This window comes from Manacus candei, unplaced genomic scaffold (assembly GCF_025592945.1).
Source record: "Manacus candei isolate 608988 ecotype Guabito, Panama unplaced genomic scaffold, ASM2559294v1 h1tg000208l, whole genome shotgun sequence".
Taxonomy (NCBI): domain Eukaryota; kingdom Metazoa; phylum Chordata; class Aves; order Passeriformes; family Pipridae; genus Manacus; species Manacus candei.
This window is the reverse complement of record NW_026138256.1, coordinates 13,634-30,525: the sequence shown is the minus strand read 5'-3', so window position 1 is coordinate 30,525 and position 16,892 is coordinate 13,634. Positions and strand designations below refer to the sequence as shown.

The 16,892-nt window shown below is 37.7% G+C and overlaps 1 protein-coding gene across 1 annotated transcript in view; it reads left to right on the top strand.

Annotated features, from left to right (window-relative positions):
• Nucleotides 1-16,892, top strand: part of LOC127464300 (lymphocyte antigen 75-like) — a 38,353-nt gene that overhangs the window by 9,665 nt on the left and 11,796 nt on the right. Inside the window, 11 exon segments of the mRNA XM_051774581.1 lie at nucleotides 122-294; nucleotides 473-669; nucleotides 1,941-2,083; nucleotides 7,412-7,493; nucleotides 8,070-8,135; nucleotides 9,505-9,628; nucleotides 10,010-10,045; nucleotides 11,389-11,525; nucleotides 12,573-12,678; nucleotides 14,589-14,749; nucleotides 15,136-15,262. Of these exon segments, the coding sequence (XP_051630541.1) occupies nucleotides 122-294; nucleotides 473-669; nucleotides 1,941-2,083; nucleotides 7,412-7,493; nucleotides 8,070-8,135; nucleotides 9,505-9,628; nucleotides 10,010-10,045; nucleotides 11,389-11,525; nucleotides 12,573-12,678; nucleotides 14,589-14,749; nucleotides 15,136-15,262 (1,352 nt within the window).

The following is a 16,892-nucleotide window of genomic DNA, read 5'->3' as shown; positions in this document are numbered from 1 at the left end:
ACAGGACTGCCTGGACAACTGCTTGAACTGACTCATGTAGTAATACGCCTATTTTTCGAATTGTCTCAGTAGTTTCAGATATCTTTCAAATATTGACTCAGCTCAATCTGTGAATTTTCAGATTTGAACAAGAATTTATAAACAGTCTGATGAGAAAACACACCAAAGTTGAAGAAAAATATTTCTGGACTGGTTTGCAGGATATTAGCCAATCAGGAATATATTCCTGGGGTACAGTGAATGGGGAAAAAACTGAAGCTGTGACATACTCTAACTGGAATTCCTTGCAACCAGGTAAGTTTGAAAATTAAAAAAATACATAAAAATACTATTTTTTTTGATTGAGCAAGCAATGGAGTACCATGTCACAGAACTCCAGGCATGAAATAAAATAGTAAATCACAAATATGTCAGGTTTTTTTGGGAAAACAGCCAATGGTTTTAAATGTGTTTTTCGTGGCTTTTATCTTAGAGTTTTCAGGAGGATGTGTGGCCATGTCCAATGGAAATTCTCTTGGAAAGTGGGAAACTAAGGACTGTAAAACCACTAAAGCATTTTCGATCTGCAAAAAATATATTGGACAGCCCAAGGAGCCAGAAGTGCTCCCAAAGCCAACTGATCCCTGTCCCCCTGGGTGGCACAATGGATCAGGCCTTGCCTGCTACAAGGTAAAATGTTATTCCTGTTTGATTTTAATTGCTTGTTACTGTCTTGGAGCAAGTGTGTGATTATGTGGCGCATAGCTGCTCTGAAGTGTGTCTTAAAGGTGTTTTACACCAGGAGGGGGAATTGGTTTTGATGCTACAGCATTTGCCCTGTGCTGCCGTCTCAGGAGCCTGTTGCTGTTGGAGGGTGCTGTACCCATATCATACCCTGCTGCCAACTTGCATGCGGAGCACCTGAATAGGGAAGGAAAGCACTTTGCATCACCTGCCCTTGTTCTTTTCCTTTCTGTACTCTTAACAGTGTAGACAGGAGAGATGGGATTTTCTCTGGTATGAGTGTGGATATAAAAAATGTGCAGCCTCAATTGCATTTTACTGTTTTTGAAGTGAACAGTGGAAATAAGCAGCTGAACTGTTAGCTGGAATGGCTTAAACAAGTTTGTATTTAGAAATGCAGGTTTTTCCCTCCTATTAACAGTGAAAGTTATTGCCTGAAGTTAAAACTGAGACTGTTCATTGGGTTGTTTATTCATTATTTCTGGACTCAGTGTCTGCAATGAACTGTCTCTTGTAAACAGCTCATGTAGCAAAGTGGGGAATCCCAGCTCGAATAACAAGGGTGTGGGCAAGCATCCCGAAGGGGTAGGTCTAGCTGATGTGCAGCATACCTGTCCCATAGTTGATGGACATGACAGCTGACCCTAGCAGATTCTCCAAAACTGTTGTTGACCAAATGCAGGATGTCTGTGCAGAGAGATCCAGCTGATGGGAATTGGCTTGGACTGAAACCAAGGGGATCAAGTGGAAATGTTAGCTGAGGGATATGAGCCAAAGTTGCAACTCTGATGCATACAGGTAGCAAAGGGTGTGCCAAAGAACTTCCTTCACCCGCAGCACCCAAGCGAGCACAGTTTCAGTGAACATTAGGCTTTGCAGTTCATGATAAATTTGAAAGAACAGCATCCCTTAAAACTTACACTTTGACTTACAGTTTTGGAATGACTTGGGTGGTGTTTTCTAAAATCTTTCTGGTAAAGAAAAACAGAGAAAGTCTGTCATATGGAATATATTGAGTTTGAAATAAATTTTGTCAGCTAAACTTCAGAGTGTGACTATTGTCAAACTGGAAAAAAAATTATTAAAAAGTGACGTTCTCTCCCTGTGGAAATACCGGTTATTAAATCTCAGGTGATCACATTTGAGTAGTACCAGGAATGTTTTAAAAACGCTGTCACTTGTGTCATTTTCTGCTCTGATGTTTGGCTGTTGTGAAGTTCTTCCACAGTGAAAGAGGGCTGCAAACCAGGACCTGGGAAGAGGCAGAAAGGTTCTGTGAAGCACTTGGAGGCCATCTGCCTAGTTTTAGTCACTCAGAAGAAGTCGAGGCACTTCGTTCTATCCTGAGAAAAATGATAAGGTAACAAACTGGCTGTGCTTTAAAATTTTGATTTCCGTTACTTTCTGCAGTAGATTGCAAATGCTGCTGCTGACCCCGAATGGCAAGTATGAGACACTGTGCAGCAACTGTGTTTCCCACAGTAAAAACAGCTAGATGTGGCATTTGAACTGCCTTGCTGGAAAATGTCAAGGGAATACAACTTGGGTAAATATTTCACATTGCTAGAGGCAGCACAAGAAAAGAGAAATTTATGTAATGGAAGATATTCAAAGCAAGTTAAGTCTCTTGTTATAATAAGTATTTCCTTCTTTATGTTGAATTTTGGCACAGCTAGATGGTAGTTGTACCTATTCTTTACTGGTACAATCTTAAGAGACAAATTATTATTCCAGTTTTGCAGCTACACCTCATTTTTATTCATGAAATATTTTATTCATGCTTCTTGACTAAACTGGGTGCTATCTTTTGAAAATATGCATAATGTAGTGTCCAGCAATCTGGTTGGCACAGATCCCTTTTGGCATAACTGCAATAACACTATATGGGCATTAGATGGGTGGGCTGAGTTTTCTGGTATCAACAAATTAAATGCTACATAATTTATGAGTTTAAACCTCTATTTTTAATCAAATGAACTGTCACTGCAAAGCTTTATTAGACATTGGTGTGATGTCAGATTCTTGTGTAATATGTTTTTTTTGATTGACAGCCTGGTTTTTTAGAACTTTTGCCAGCTTAAACTCAAATGCTGCCAGTTATGTGATCTAAATTTTTTCATCAACAAACTAAATCAGGATTATATCAGAAGCTGCCAGCACACAACACTGTGATTAAATTTTAAAACCTGATGACTGAAGAGAGTCCTTCTTGAAAAGACAGTGGACTTTTTTTAGAAGTGCAGAAGTCATGAAAATTACTCAGTGTTTTTGTTAAGAAGAGAAAAAACCAAACTCATATGCTCTATATATAGAGAGTTTTGCTTGTGTAAAAGCCACTTGTGATTCCTTTGCTAAATTGACTGAAGTCCCTGAAATAAAAATCAGAGCAGAAATTATTTATAGCTATATCTTATTAGACTCTTTTGCAATTACAGATTTTGTTTTAGTGTACCTAATCTACTGTGAAATGTGAATAGAGAAGTAACATTTTATTGTCCTACAAGTACTTGGAACTGCTTTTCAGCTTGCAGACCATCTGAGGTATTAATTATAGCTAATGACCACTTTTTTGTTAGGAGTTTAAAGATGGAGACTTCTGTCATTCCAGGAAGTCAGCTGATATACAATGCTCCTGCCCTTCCCATACTTCAGAAAACTTGAACTTAGTCTGAAAGAAGGAAAGTCCCAGTACTTCAATTTTATTTTACCAGAACTTAAGATAAGGGACAACATACAGAGCCCAATATAAATTGACTTTGCAGTCAGCATTGCAGTGACTACACATGTCAAATATAACTGAAAACACAGTATTTTTGTCTGAGCTAACCCCTTTTTCAGGACTTCAGAACATTCTGAACTGGAATACTACATATTTGATATTGCCTGAAGTATTTTAAGTAATGTTTGTTTGTTTAGCTAATATAATTGCTGAAGATATTTATGCTTTTATATTACTCAGAGGTGGTGATTACATAGCATATTTTGGAGGTCAAGTGTCAAGGGTAGTGTGTCTGAAACTTAAGCTCATTTGAGAAAGGAGATAGGAAACCAAGTGAATTATTTTGCCAAGAACAAATAACTTAGCTAACTGGGAGAAATCTTCCTAAGGTAATGTTAGATGTGATTAGCTTCTGGAGTGCACTGGCATGCAGTTTGTTCATATTCCCTGTATTTAGTCAGTGCAAACTCTGACCTTGAATATTCATTCAGTGCATTCATTTTGGCTTGGGGAAGGAGCCACACCTCTGCTCTTTTGGTTTTGGGTTTTTTCCCCTTGCACAGTTCTCTGGTGACTCATTGAGAATTATTTGTTTTTAAATGTTAGCAAGAGTCAGTTTGGTTCACCAGGAAAAGGGCAGCTTGCCTAGTCCATTCTGTTCTTTACTCGGATTCCACCTTAGAGGCAAACAAGAGCTAGAATTGCTCCAGCCAAGTCAGGCTATTGCCATTGGAAAGGAAAATGAACTTTGCCTGCCAACCTTCCCCTGTCTGGAAGAAATAGGAGAGAACCTCTTTTCACTTGAAGGGACATGATACAGGCAGAACAGATCTGGTTCAGTTACTTCCATTCTTTTAGAAGTGTGGTTTTGAGCATTCTGCAGCTTATAGCTGGCAGCAGCCCTGGACACAGGGAGGGTAATACCTTGGATTGGTTAGAAATAACATTTCAGTGAGGACACCTTACTAGAAAGAAATCAGTTGCCTTTTATATGAACAGTTCTGCTGCTGTAATTGTTCTGAATCAAGAAAGCCTCATGAATACTTGAGTTTGAAAGAAAAAACTGATCTTAACCTGCTGGCTAAAAGAGCGGTAAAGCTGAGATGCAGGCTGTAGTAATTGCATTAATTCAGCTTCTCTTCCACTCAAGAGTAGGTAATTAGCAGGATGTGATTTAGCTAGTGCAGTAGCCTGTTACAGGGGGAAGAACAGAGGTTTAGATGGGATTCATACATAGATTTAGGCAGTGCTGCCTAAGATTAAATGGTGCCTTAAATTGCACCATTAATGAGTTGGCCCAGATGTACACATTACCTCACGTCAAGAACTAGATTGACTTACAAGTCCCAATAACTTCACTGAGGCTCCTAATCTTATGTTGGAGCTGACATAAAGGACAGAAAAAATAATTTTTCTCTTTCAGCAGTTAGAATACAACTAGAAAAATTACTGGTTTATAGTCCCTTTACATCAGTCTACACAGTATTTATCCACTCCTGTAGAACATTGACTTTTATGAAGTTTTAGTTCTATGTGAGAGAAAAGCCACCAGTATTCTGCAGGGATTGCTGGAGATTTAGGATCTTTCATTGTTAATCAGTGTGGAGCCCATTGTAAAGCACAAATTGCACCTACTTTTTAGGTTAAAACACAGGATAATCTAGGTTTTAGAGACAGTTCCAGGAGTGTAGCTCAAAGAATACTCTGGCAGTGATAAATCCATTTTGATACAAATCCGTAGGATGGATTTTAAATGCTTTGCAGTGAGAAGACAGATGCCTGAAGCACAAACAAATTCCGTGCTGCAAGCTTAGTTACAATAGAGAGTCTTAATTCGTATTTTTCTTAAATAGTTGCTGGAATTCTTTCCTGTGATGAGATGATAGTATAATTTCAGAGGAATATCAAAAGGCATAAAAGTACTGTCAGGTATAGTGTAGTAGTTGCTGAATTAGTCATGGTCATGTCTGAACAGTTCCAAAAGAAGCAAAATATGTACATTAATATGTAAGAGCCTAGTCAGCTGAAAATGTGGTTCTGTTTGCAGGCCAGTAATTGTAAAGTAGGAGAATAGCTAATTCTTGACCTGGCACACTTTTTTTTTTTTTAATTCAAGTCTATTTATTACCTAAAAGCCAAATACAAGTTGACAGACTTTGAAAAATTGCTCTAGATTCTCAGGTAATTACTGCAAATTACTGCAAATCCTTTTGAAACAAGTTTCTCAAATGGCTGATGCTAAAGGGAACTCTACCAAATAAAATACTATTGCCGTTCTAGGATTACATGTACTTAGCCCACATACTCTGGGCTAAGGTTTTTCCTGGTGCTGCACCATCAGTATTTTCAGGGGCTATCTAGCATCTTTATGGTCATATGTGTAAAAAGCTAGTGGCACAGCCTTATCAAAGACTTTCTTAACATTGCCTTATGATTTCATAACATTGCGGGTAAGCCTGGGTCTGAGTCCATCCCTCCTTGTAATAAAGTCAGTTTCATAAACTTTCCAAGTTCTGACTTTAAATCTCCTTGTTAAGTTTGTCAGCACTACTTTTTTGGGAGCCTTTTCCAAACTCTGACCTCTGCTGGTCAGACATCTCTTTCCATTTTTGAGCCTAAATTTATTTCTGAGATGTGGTTCATTCAGACTTGATGTCCTTTTTGCTCAAATAGCTCCTCTTCTTGGGGGTTTAGTGTCCTAAAATATTAAAAAGAATAATTATATCCTTTTCCTGTCTTTCTTTGTAAAGGCTGGACAAGAAAATCTTTAATTCTTATTAATAGCCTGAACTCTAATTTCCTCAAATGTCCTGTGTTCCTTCTCTGTATTTGATACAATGTGAATTTATGGAATTAGTATTCCTGATACAGTTTTACAAGAGCCCTGTACTGTGGCATCAATACTTTACTATTGCTGTCAGACTACTTTGGTGAGAGTACCTGTTCCACAGCTCTTTTGCAGTAGGGTTTCATGTAGGGTGTGATTTCATAGAAAACTCATGGTCTTTCTCCTCTCTGCTGCTTCCATGTGATACTGTCATTCAGAGAAGTGTCTGTTGCCTTTCTTGGGCAGGGGAGAACATCTAATTAGAGTGAATTATCATAAACTTCAGTAACTAGCACAAAATCGATACTTTGAGAAGTTGCAGTACAAGGCTAACCTTGCAGTTTGACTAGCACATTTAACTTTGTTGTAGAATCTTTAGATTCATAAGCAATAGCAAAGAGTATGGTAAAGGTTCTTACTGCAGATTTGAGTATATACATTGTAAACCCATTTTTTCAGGCAACTTAGTATCTTGGAGCACAGTTGAAATTTTGGATTTAAGTATCCCTTGCTTATGAAAAGTGAAGAAGTGAAATGTAGGAAAAAAGACAGTTCTGACTGGACTGTAATTTCTATTGCCACTCATTTATGCAACCATTGAAATTGGTGGTGTTAGGTGCTTATTTAAGTCTATACCACATTTATGAATGTGCATAATTGAAATAGGTGCCCATGTTTGGTGTGTTTATATCACTGACAAAGCTAAGGGAAATATGATGCCAGTTGTGCTTTGTGAGTAAAAGCTTTTGTGTGATTTGAGGAAGAGTATATTTGAGCTGGTGGTGGAGAGAGAGATGGCCTAAGATGGACAAGAGAAAGAGAAACAAGGCATATAAACACTCTGTGTGTGATTGTGGAAGAAAAGTGTAGAAAAGAGACCTTTACATCAAGTGACAACCGATGAAGTGGTGATTCAACCAACAAAGGAATTATCTGAGTTAGCTAGTTTTCTTCTGTACAGAAGAGGTCCTAGCCCTTATACCTCTTTTCTCTTTGAACTGCTACAACTTGCAGTAGTAAACCTTTGTTTCTGTGATCAACAGCTGGTTGATCATAAGTAATGCCATGACATAGGTCAATCTTTTTATTAAATGTGCTGAACCATATGCTTGGCGTAAGATTTTTGTCTTGTTTGTTTACAGCGATGACAGATGGGTATGGATTGGAATGAATAAGAGGAGTCCAGATTCTTTAGGAACCTGGCAGTGGAGTGATGATAAACCCGTAAGTTAACTTTTAACCTGGAAACATGATGTCCTGATTTGTTTCAACTTGGGTTGAATCGAAAGTAAATTGATAAATATGGTAATTAGAATATGGCAAATCCTTCAGTACATTAATAATTCAGAAGAAGATTGTACACTTAAGAGCTATCATCCAGGCAGATTTCCAATTACAAACATATCTTTATAAGGTTAACCTGATTTCTGTCTCCATTATATTAAAATACTTAATATAGCAGTAGTTAATAGAAATATAGTAGTAAACATCTAAGAGCTGGTGGAGAGAACAAGGTGTCTTCTTGGCAGACAGAGGGGAAGGTTTATCAGTTCATCTCCTTGATATGTCAGACTTCTCCAAAAATATCTTCCTCAATGTAATTGTTTTGTTTGCCTGAAATTGTGAGTTCTTCCCTCCACACAATAACAGATATGGAGACTCAAAATTGATCGAGCGACTGCCATTCAACACATATTTTAATAGTAATAAACATAATGGGACCCCAGGTTTGAATGGTTTTCTCTTGGGTTTACCACAGCAAACATTGCTGATTCTTTCATCCTGTCCATCACCATGTAGGTAACTAGTGTTGTACTCGAGTATCTGGAAGATGAATATGATACAGAAGACTGTGCTGCATTAAAGGTTAGTTTCAAGATTTTTAATAACAACATGCATATTTTTATTTGGAAGTACTTGCAAAAAATACTTTCTCCAGGCGTATATTGAATTTAGGTTGAGATGTTTTCTTAACATAGTGAAAAAGCTACTAGTGTTCCCTTTATCAATCTACACCTGTTACTGATTATCCTTATTCAAATAGCTTTTTGTGAACCAAGCACTGTGCTAATGATAACTTTTCATAAGACTTCTTTTGAACCTTTTTAACTACAAAATATTTTAGTAACAATGCTGTTTGCTATTGCATAATGCCATACTATGTATCTCTAGTATATTAAACTCTTAGGGACGTATCATGGCATCTAAAACAAAAAAGCAGAGCCCTACCTGTAACTTTTTAAAATCTAAATTAGTTTTTCTGAACTGCAAATTAAGAAAAAGTTTGAAACCTGAAGTAGGGGAATGCAGTAGCCAGGATAGAGCGTGTGTTTGTGTTTATTTTGCCTATTTCCTTGTTTACTGGTGAAATTGACTGTAAGTGCCATGTTGGTTTTTAATTTCAAATATCAGACTTCTGCTTAATCCCTAATTATGTTCTTTGTTACTTAATTTAGTCTTGATGGCATGAGATTTAAAATGGCCTTTAACTTTTCTGAAGCATCACCTGACTTTTTACAATATCATTCCAATACCATGCCTTTTAATGTAATTAGAACCACCTCTGCTTTTAGGACTTAATAAAGGAAAGGATAATTGCATCCCTTTGCTTCTGTTCTCAGCCATTTCCCTCAGTCTCTTCTGCTGTGTTCATTACCCCAGACTTGAGAAGCTGGTTCAGCACTGAGCTCCTAAAAATTTTAAACTAAGGAGAGCGGTTTGAAGGGAATGCTGTGAATGTAGTAACTTCCCTCTCCTACCTGCTAGTTATAGACATGTTATTTCAGCAGATGATAAGAAATTCTCCTTACTGGAGACATCAGCAAGAGTGAAGTCAGTTCTTTAAGCTTGATTGTAAGAAATAATCTTAAATAAGAAAGATTATTTCTGTGCCAGTTTCAGCAGAAATGAGAATCATTTCAGGGGAACAAGTGGCAATAGATAATTTAATAACAAACATCTATGAGATCCTGTGTGCCACAGAAACCCTAAGAAATAATATTGCTAGAAAAGATTTGTATGTAACTGACCTTAAGCCTTTACCTAATTCCTTCATGTGGGGAGTTACAGTTGAAGTTACAGTTGTATCTGTTTATTTTTTGCAAAATATACTGTGGGACTAACAACACCATAAAATACACTGACTTTGGCAAAGTACTTTTTTAATACAGTGTAATTCTACATTTCAGAGGCCTATGCTGTGCTAACTCTGTTCTCTGTTTCTACTTTTATACAGACCTCCCAGTTTTCATGGAGGTCATTTTGGAGATTTTATTTCCATGAAGACAGAGACCTGGAATTTTACTTCAGGCCTTTTGATTGTGAAGCTAAACTTGAATGGGTCTGCCAGATAACAAAAGGTAAACTGCAGTTACATCCATTTGTTCATATAAAGAGTTTATTACAACTGAGTTGTCAGTATTGCCCAATAATAGATGTTTCAGGGGATGAAGCTTTCTTGTTGTGGTGGGATACTGGTAGATACACTACTTAGATGCTTGTATTCTGCTTGAGAGATTAAAAAAACCCAGAGATGTTTAAGACAGAGGTATGCAATACTCCATTAAATTTACATCAGCTCATTTTAAACTATTAAACCTGTGTGTGATTTCCTTCTCCTTTTGTTTTTTCCATCATGAATACTGAGAAATATGAGTACTAACCATCCCTTCCGTTATTGGTGGCTGCAGTCTTGGTAGAAGGTGAACTCTAAGTGACTGTTCCTTTTTTCCTTTGGACAGGTAGCACTCCAAAGACACCTGAGTGGTATATACCAGGTAAATGGACTTCTTGTGTATTCTTCCACTATGGTTGTTTATACTCAATATCTTTTATTAGTGTTGTTACATTGCTGCTGCAATACCTGTTTGATATCAGGAAGGGTTATGATGGACAGAATTTGATTCTGAGAGAGTTTAGAATGCAGAGTTCACAGTTATTTCCACGCTTCCATGATAGATTCCTGAGAGAATGCTGGTATGTTTCTCGAAAGAACTGGTATAGAGGTAAGGCTGTTTTAATTTTTTTACCCCATCTGTCATTACTATATTTATTTTTTTTTTAAAAAGAAGTAATTACCATTCTACCCAAATTCTTATATTGGATGCAAATGATATTGAATTAGGAGTGAATGGCTTCTTCATGATAATCTGATTGAATTTTGAATCATTTATTACCTCCTCATGGTAGAAGCCATGGGCAATATTTCTTGATGATCAGAGGCAAACCTGAATTCAGATGACAAATTTTGATGACTGATTGTCATTCTTTTTGCAACATACATTAATTAGGTAAAATCTCGATTTGGTGGCTACCTTTCTATGTTTATGCTAAGTATCCTGAGCTCTGGAATTTAAGTCTGAGAGTTGTGTTAGTTAAAGCAGGTTTGACTGCATACTTGCAACCATATATACATCTGGAGGTGCAAATTTCATTAAGTAGTGGAGTCATACTGTAAGAGCTATACAAATTAATGGAAAAGCCAGCTGGTGGTACTTGAAGCTTATTTCCTTTTTTCAACCCTGTTTTATATTGGGGAAAATCTATAACCTCTGGAGAAGATACTCCTCCTGTCTACTACCATTTTGACTTTAAATCACATTTTCCCCAACATTCACGTATATGCTGCTGAACTGTTTTCATCTCTGTTAACCAAAAATTGCTCTTGACTAGGAAGTCAGTCCAGTTACTGTAGAAGTCATGTAAAGCAGTGCAGGCTTGATGCTCTCTATGTAGATGCTAAAGGATTCCTTTTGGCTTTAATGACATTTAGGTCACACCCTCTATGCCAGAATATGAGATTAGTCCTCATATACAAAATCTTTTTTCATTATTTTTCTGTTTTCAAGTTTTCTCTGCCTATGTGAAATGTTACTACTGGAAATAAGGGTCAGACTCTGGTTTTTTAGGAATTTTATATTACTGTCCAGTATAAATCATTTACCTTTGCCTTTTTCTCTACTGGTATTTTTAGTGCTTTAGATTGCATAGTTGTTCACTGTGGTTACACTGAAAAGGACTTCCCTTCAGATTGGTCTTTGTCATGTCATAAAGTATGGATGGGAATTGGAGTGTGATGTGTCATTACCATAACTGCTTTTTAAAACTTCTATGTCTGCAGACTACCCAGTGAACTGTAACGTGAAACTACCCTTCATCTGTGAAAAAAATAATGCCTCCTTACTAGAGAAACATGATCCCAGTTACCGCCCAGTCAGAGGAGGTTGCCCTAAAGGCTGGCATCAGTTCCGGAATAAGGTACAATGATAATCCAGATTCATCACCCTTACCTGTTTTTCATTTCCGGTTAGATGGAATGCTCTTGTGAAAGAAATGAGGAGGTAGCCCCTGTGTTGAGGAATGAAGTAGGCTTTTGAAAACTATGAAACCTATGTGTAGTGATTAAAATAATCTCCCTCACTTCTCTCTTATTCAGGATTGCTAGTTTCTTAATTTCAAAGCATTCATTTTCGGCTTTTTTTGCTTTCCCATCACCACATGTTTAGGTCCAAGAACATTTATTGTGTTGTGTTGTCTAATCTTGAGCTCTGCTTGAATGAAGAGAAGGATTAGAAAGGGAGAGGATGAGGTTTCTGTGGCAGAAGCATCTTGAATCTCTTGCTGAGTAATCGTAGGCAGGCGGCAAGCTGGCGGACAGTTTCCTAACTTGCCTTAAGGACTTAACTCACTTAAGAATTTGAAGCAGCTTTTAAGAATTAACCAACAGATCAGAAGCCATAATATAAGTCTGTTTCAGCAGTATGTTTTAGGCAGTCATCTAAAGTCTTAGTCTTAGTGAGACTCATTCCTGTTGTTTGGTCCACCATTATTCTACATATGTCCATCAAATCTGCACATTATGTGGTGCTAAGGTTTGCAAATTTACTTCATGTCATTGCATAATAACGCTTTTGAGTTCCCATGTAGTTTTCCCCAAAACATAATTACAATACAAGGCATTACAATACAGGTTCCTGTCCCAACACTAAACGACTGTAGAGTTCATGTGTTCTCTTTCCTAAAGCAGTACATGATTCTGATGTAGCCAATAAAAATTATTGAATTCTAATCCTCAGTGAATGAGGAGTTAGTCAATGGGATCATTTTATATTTAGCTATCCTGCTGAATCTAATAAATGCTTGCAGCTAGTATCAAGTTCCTTGCTTCCTGCAAAAAAATAATTATATGTTGTTGCAGGAAATGAGAAGTGGGTTTTTAGGGTTGGTTTAAGAACCTTTTCATATTGAGTTATTTTTAAGCAGACTGGTAGGATGAAAATCAGTTTCATTATGTTTGTTTTGCAGTGTTTCCAGAAGATGAACCCTGAATATTTAACATTTAATGCAGCTAATGAAAAGTGTGTAACTTTTGGAGGCTCTCTTCCATCTATCTCAGATCAAACTGAGCAAGGTACGATGGTGAACTGGGGGCACTTTTAATATGCAGCTTCACTTCTAAATTCAGAATAGCTCTGCTTAAGAACTTGAACATGAAATCATTTGGTTATCTACAGGCATACTGGGAACATTCTAAAAATCCAGGACCAGTTAAAAATGTGTGGTCTGTTGTTTGCATCACTGGAAACATAACATGGAAATGCAGTCTGCAGATGTTTGAGCCAGGTTGAAGAGCAGCTTCTCTATATGATCTTGACTTGCTATAACAAGAAAAAAAATTGTAGAACTGTGCATTAAGAGTTGAATATAGAAGGGTCATCACTGAATGAAGAATTCCCATGTTTTGCTTTGCAAGTTAAAACATAATTGAGACTTTGCTTCTGTGAAAACTACCTTGGGAGCTGCTTCCAAGTCAAGCTCAGCTGTCTGTGCGGGAACAAGGTGGCAAACACAATGCCTGCTGGACCACATAGGACCCTCTGTGTTTGTGTGTGCCACGCAGCTTAATATGGCAGTGTGTCCAAACTGACCACCTGCAGGCTCTCCAGGGTGGTCCATCCATGGGAGGATGGAAGGCAGGAGGACTGCAAAACACAGAACTGTTCCACCTCTCTGCTGTCTTGCCAACTAGAGTCAATGAGGGGAATGCAGTGAGAAAGAAATGGGTACACATTGGCTGCACATAATGTTCAGCAATAAATCACTGAATGATACAGCTGAATTTGCAACTATATTCTTGTGGGTAATTAAGAGTTCTCTGGGGGTATAGCTGAAGTAGCTCGGTTGAATTCTGCAATGTCCACAGGACATATTTTCTTTATAAGCCAATAACCTCTTGCCAAACAAAATACCATTAGTAGGCTAGAGAAGTCACTAGTGTACCTGCAGGCAGCAACTGAATGGTAATTTTTTTTAACTTCTGCTTTTGGGGAGGAATAGGGTCATATACAGGAACATACATGTCTGAGGCCTGCATGTTTTTGGATGCTTTTAAGATTGCAAAACTATAGCCATTCTGAAATGTTACATAGCAGGATCTTCTGTGTGATTTGGTGCATATGAAAGTGCTTGTTATTGTTTCTTGTTTGTTTTTCTTTCCCCCAAGTAGTGGAGGTCACCTATATGGAAAGAAGACACAGTCTTTTAAAGAAGTATGTCTCTTTCTGTAGGCTGCCTCTACGCTTCCCAGTGGCATTAGGTCGCTGACATAATCAGCACAGCCAGGCATTAGCTCTGACATAGTCTGGCATGTGGCCAATGGTTAAAACATGTCAGCAGTAGCTAATTACATAGCTTCAGTTTGTCTTCCTAATCTAGTCAAGATTAGTGAATGCCTTTGGTGCCTGCTGGGTTACCAAAGCCCATTGTTTCTTGCCAGAATGCTCATTAAGAGGGGTCTGATTTAAGGTTTGCCAACTAAACCTGACTTCTTTTGTCTTGTCCTGCTTTCTGTGATGGTGGGGTGGAAAAACTCTGCCAGAATCTTAAAACTGTTCTGATTTATAGTATATGGAGAGAAAGATGGGAGATAAGACTTCATCAATTCAGAGAGGGCAGGAGGGAGCTCTTCTATTATCTCTGTAGGGAGACAGTAGAAGATCTTGCAGACTTGCGGAAATGCAGCTTTTGAAATTTAGATGTAAGTGCAAGAATACAAAGTAGTGGGCAGAGAAACAGGTTAAATCTGCTTCTCAGCTCAGAAATTGAAGGACAAATGCCAGTAGCCTGCTCCTTGCAGATAAAATCAGTATGAAAGGTGTTACCATATGGAAGTAAGGGATGGTAAGCATTTGGCAATCATGAAGGGTTGGGAAAATTAATACGAGCAGGTGTTGCATTATCTTACTTATGTGAACTGTTTTTTCAGATGTTTACTGTTGTTTTCTGAACCACAATATGTACATTTACTGTTCTGCCCAACAGATTATATAACATCCTTGCTTCCTGGTATGCCAAAAGATATTTGGATTGGTTTACAGTTTCTGTTCAGCACAAGTGAAAACAAATGGATAGATGAGAGCAGACTGATGTATAGTAATTTTCACCCACTTCTGATAGGAAGATCAAGGAAAATTCCACTGGATGTAAGTTCTGGCTTTTGACTTCTCTTGCCTATTGAGAACTGTATCCAAAAAAAACCCAAGGCATTGGAACTGTATACTAAAAAAAAATCAACAAAACCCAACCCAAAAAAACATGTAACAGGCAAAATCCCCTAGTTAGTCATTTTAATTGGCCAACAAGATGACTGACAGTAATGGAGTTCTGTTTACCTTTATTTGGATGACAACTTCTGAAGTGTATTTAACTTAGGAAATCTTTCTAAGTCCAGGCACCTGGTAGTGTTTGTAAAACAGGTAAGCTGTATTGCACCACTCCTTTGAAACTTCTTAAACAAGTTCAGACAGCTGGGGTTCTCCTAGCCTCATGTTACTTCATCTCTACACAAGTATGTTTATGCCTTATTTAGACTGATGAAGAATTTAACAATCAGTGCGGTGTAATCCTCAATGATCCCAAATCACAGTATGCTGGAACATGGAATTTCACTGCTTGTGCTGACAGGCACTTCTTGGGTATATGCCAGCGTCCTATAGGTAAGTCTGAAGAGTCAAAATAAATTACAACCAGAGTTTTCACTTAAAGTGCATGTGCCAGGAGACTTTTTAATGCATGTAAATTATTTCACTTGAAGAGCAAGATTCTTGTAGAGACTGAGAAGATAAATTTAGGAAAAGCAGAGTGTGGAGGATGATCTGGAACCTATTTTGTCAGACATTCAGAATTTTTCCTATGGTTTTTTATAGCCCAGTTCAGATGGAATCTGTTTTCCTGAGAGACTGTGGTTTCAGGGGAATCGTACTTCAGCAGATGGGTGTAGAGGTGATGTACATCAAGGGGTGGAACAAGGGACTCCGTTTTCCTTTTCAGAACTGGGGAAGTGAGAAGCCCCGGGAAGGAATCTCACAATATTTCTATCTTCCTTAAACATATCCTATGTTTCTTAGTACTATCAGAATATAAAGTATCACAGACTCTTAAAGTTGAAATTGGTCTCTCCAGAGCAAACTTGAGGGCTTACATGGAGAGTGATGATTTGGAGTGATGCAGCTTTCCCTAGCTTCATACAGATCCATTGGTGTGAGTAGGATTTCTTAATCTGAACTAAAAATAATATTCAGATGTACCCACGTGGGTTGACCAATGCCAACTACTGGAATAAGATCAAACACATTTAGTTATTATATGCATTTTAATTACTGCTATGGGCTAATGTTCAGCACACCCACTTCTGAGTAAGTTCCTTTATATAAATAATCCTTTTAAGTAAAGAGCATGCTATCTTCTAAAAAAAAGAAAAAAACAAACCAAAAAAACCCTAGGTGTATAAAACACCCAAGAATATGCCCACCTTCATTCTCAAATACGCAGAGATTTCCACCTCCCACCCCTCCACCTCCATTTAACATATAAAATCTTCTTTACTTCAGTGCCAAATACTTCAGAAATTTCAGATATTGAGATTAGAAGTCTGGATGGAAGAGATGTAAAAATTTGAAAAGGAGATTTTTATGAATAGGGGGTTGACAGTGTATCTGTTTATATCAATATCTTATTAGTCTGGGATGACTAAATACTAAGTGCTTCTTTACCATAGCTGTAGAAGATGTAATGAGAAAGGTTTTTAGACTGACAGAATGTGTCCTGTATTGTCTGGTCTTATATCATCATTGTGTTAGGGATCTAAGGATAACTTGGGTTGGAAGGGACCTCAGCAGGTTGCAGCAACAGTTGTGAGAGAGTCCAGGTTGCCTAGGGCTTTATCCTAGGGAAAAGAACAATTCATGTTTATTGGAAATCTTAGCATGATTGTGATTTGCAGAATTTTTTGAGACTGTAATCACCAGCAATAATTTTTTCAGAAATGAACATTTTACTTACTGCCTTGTTTCCAATTTGGCACCCTTTGATGAGTGATGGCACCCTGGGTTCCATGGTTATCTTCTGTAGCTGTTTACTAAATGAAAGCATTTGGCAACAGACACAAACCACTTGAAACAATCTGTTTCAGCCTTGTCACTCTTCTGCTCTATTGAAACCTGTAAATATCAAATTAATATTGTGTTTCTATCATCTTATGGTTTGGAAAATGGCCCTGTCAGCCTATCAATCAACATTTATATCCTGTTATTTATGAAGTGATTCTCCTTCCTCCCTCATGAGCCT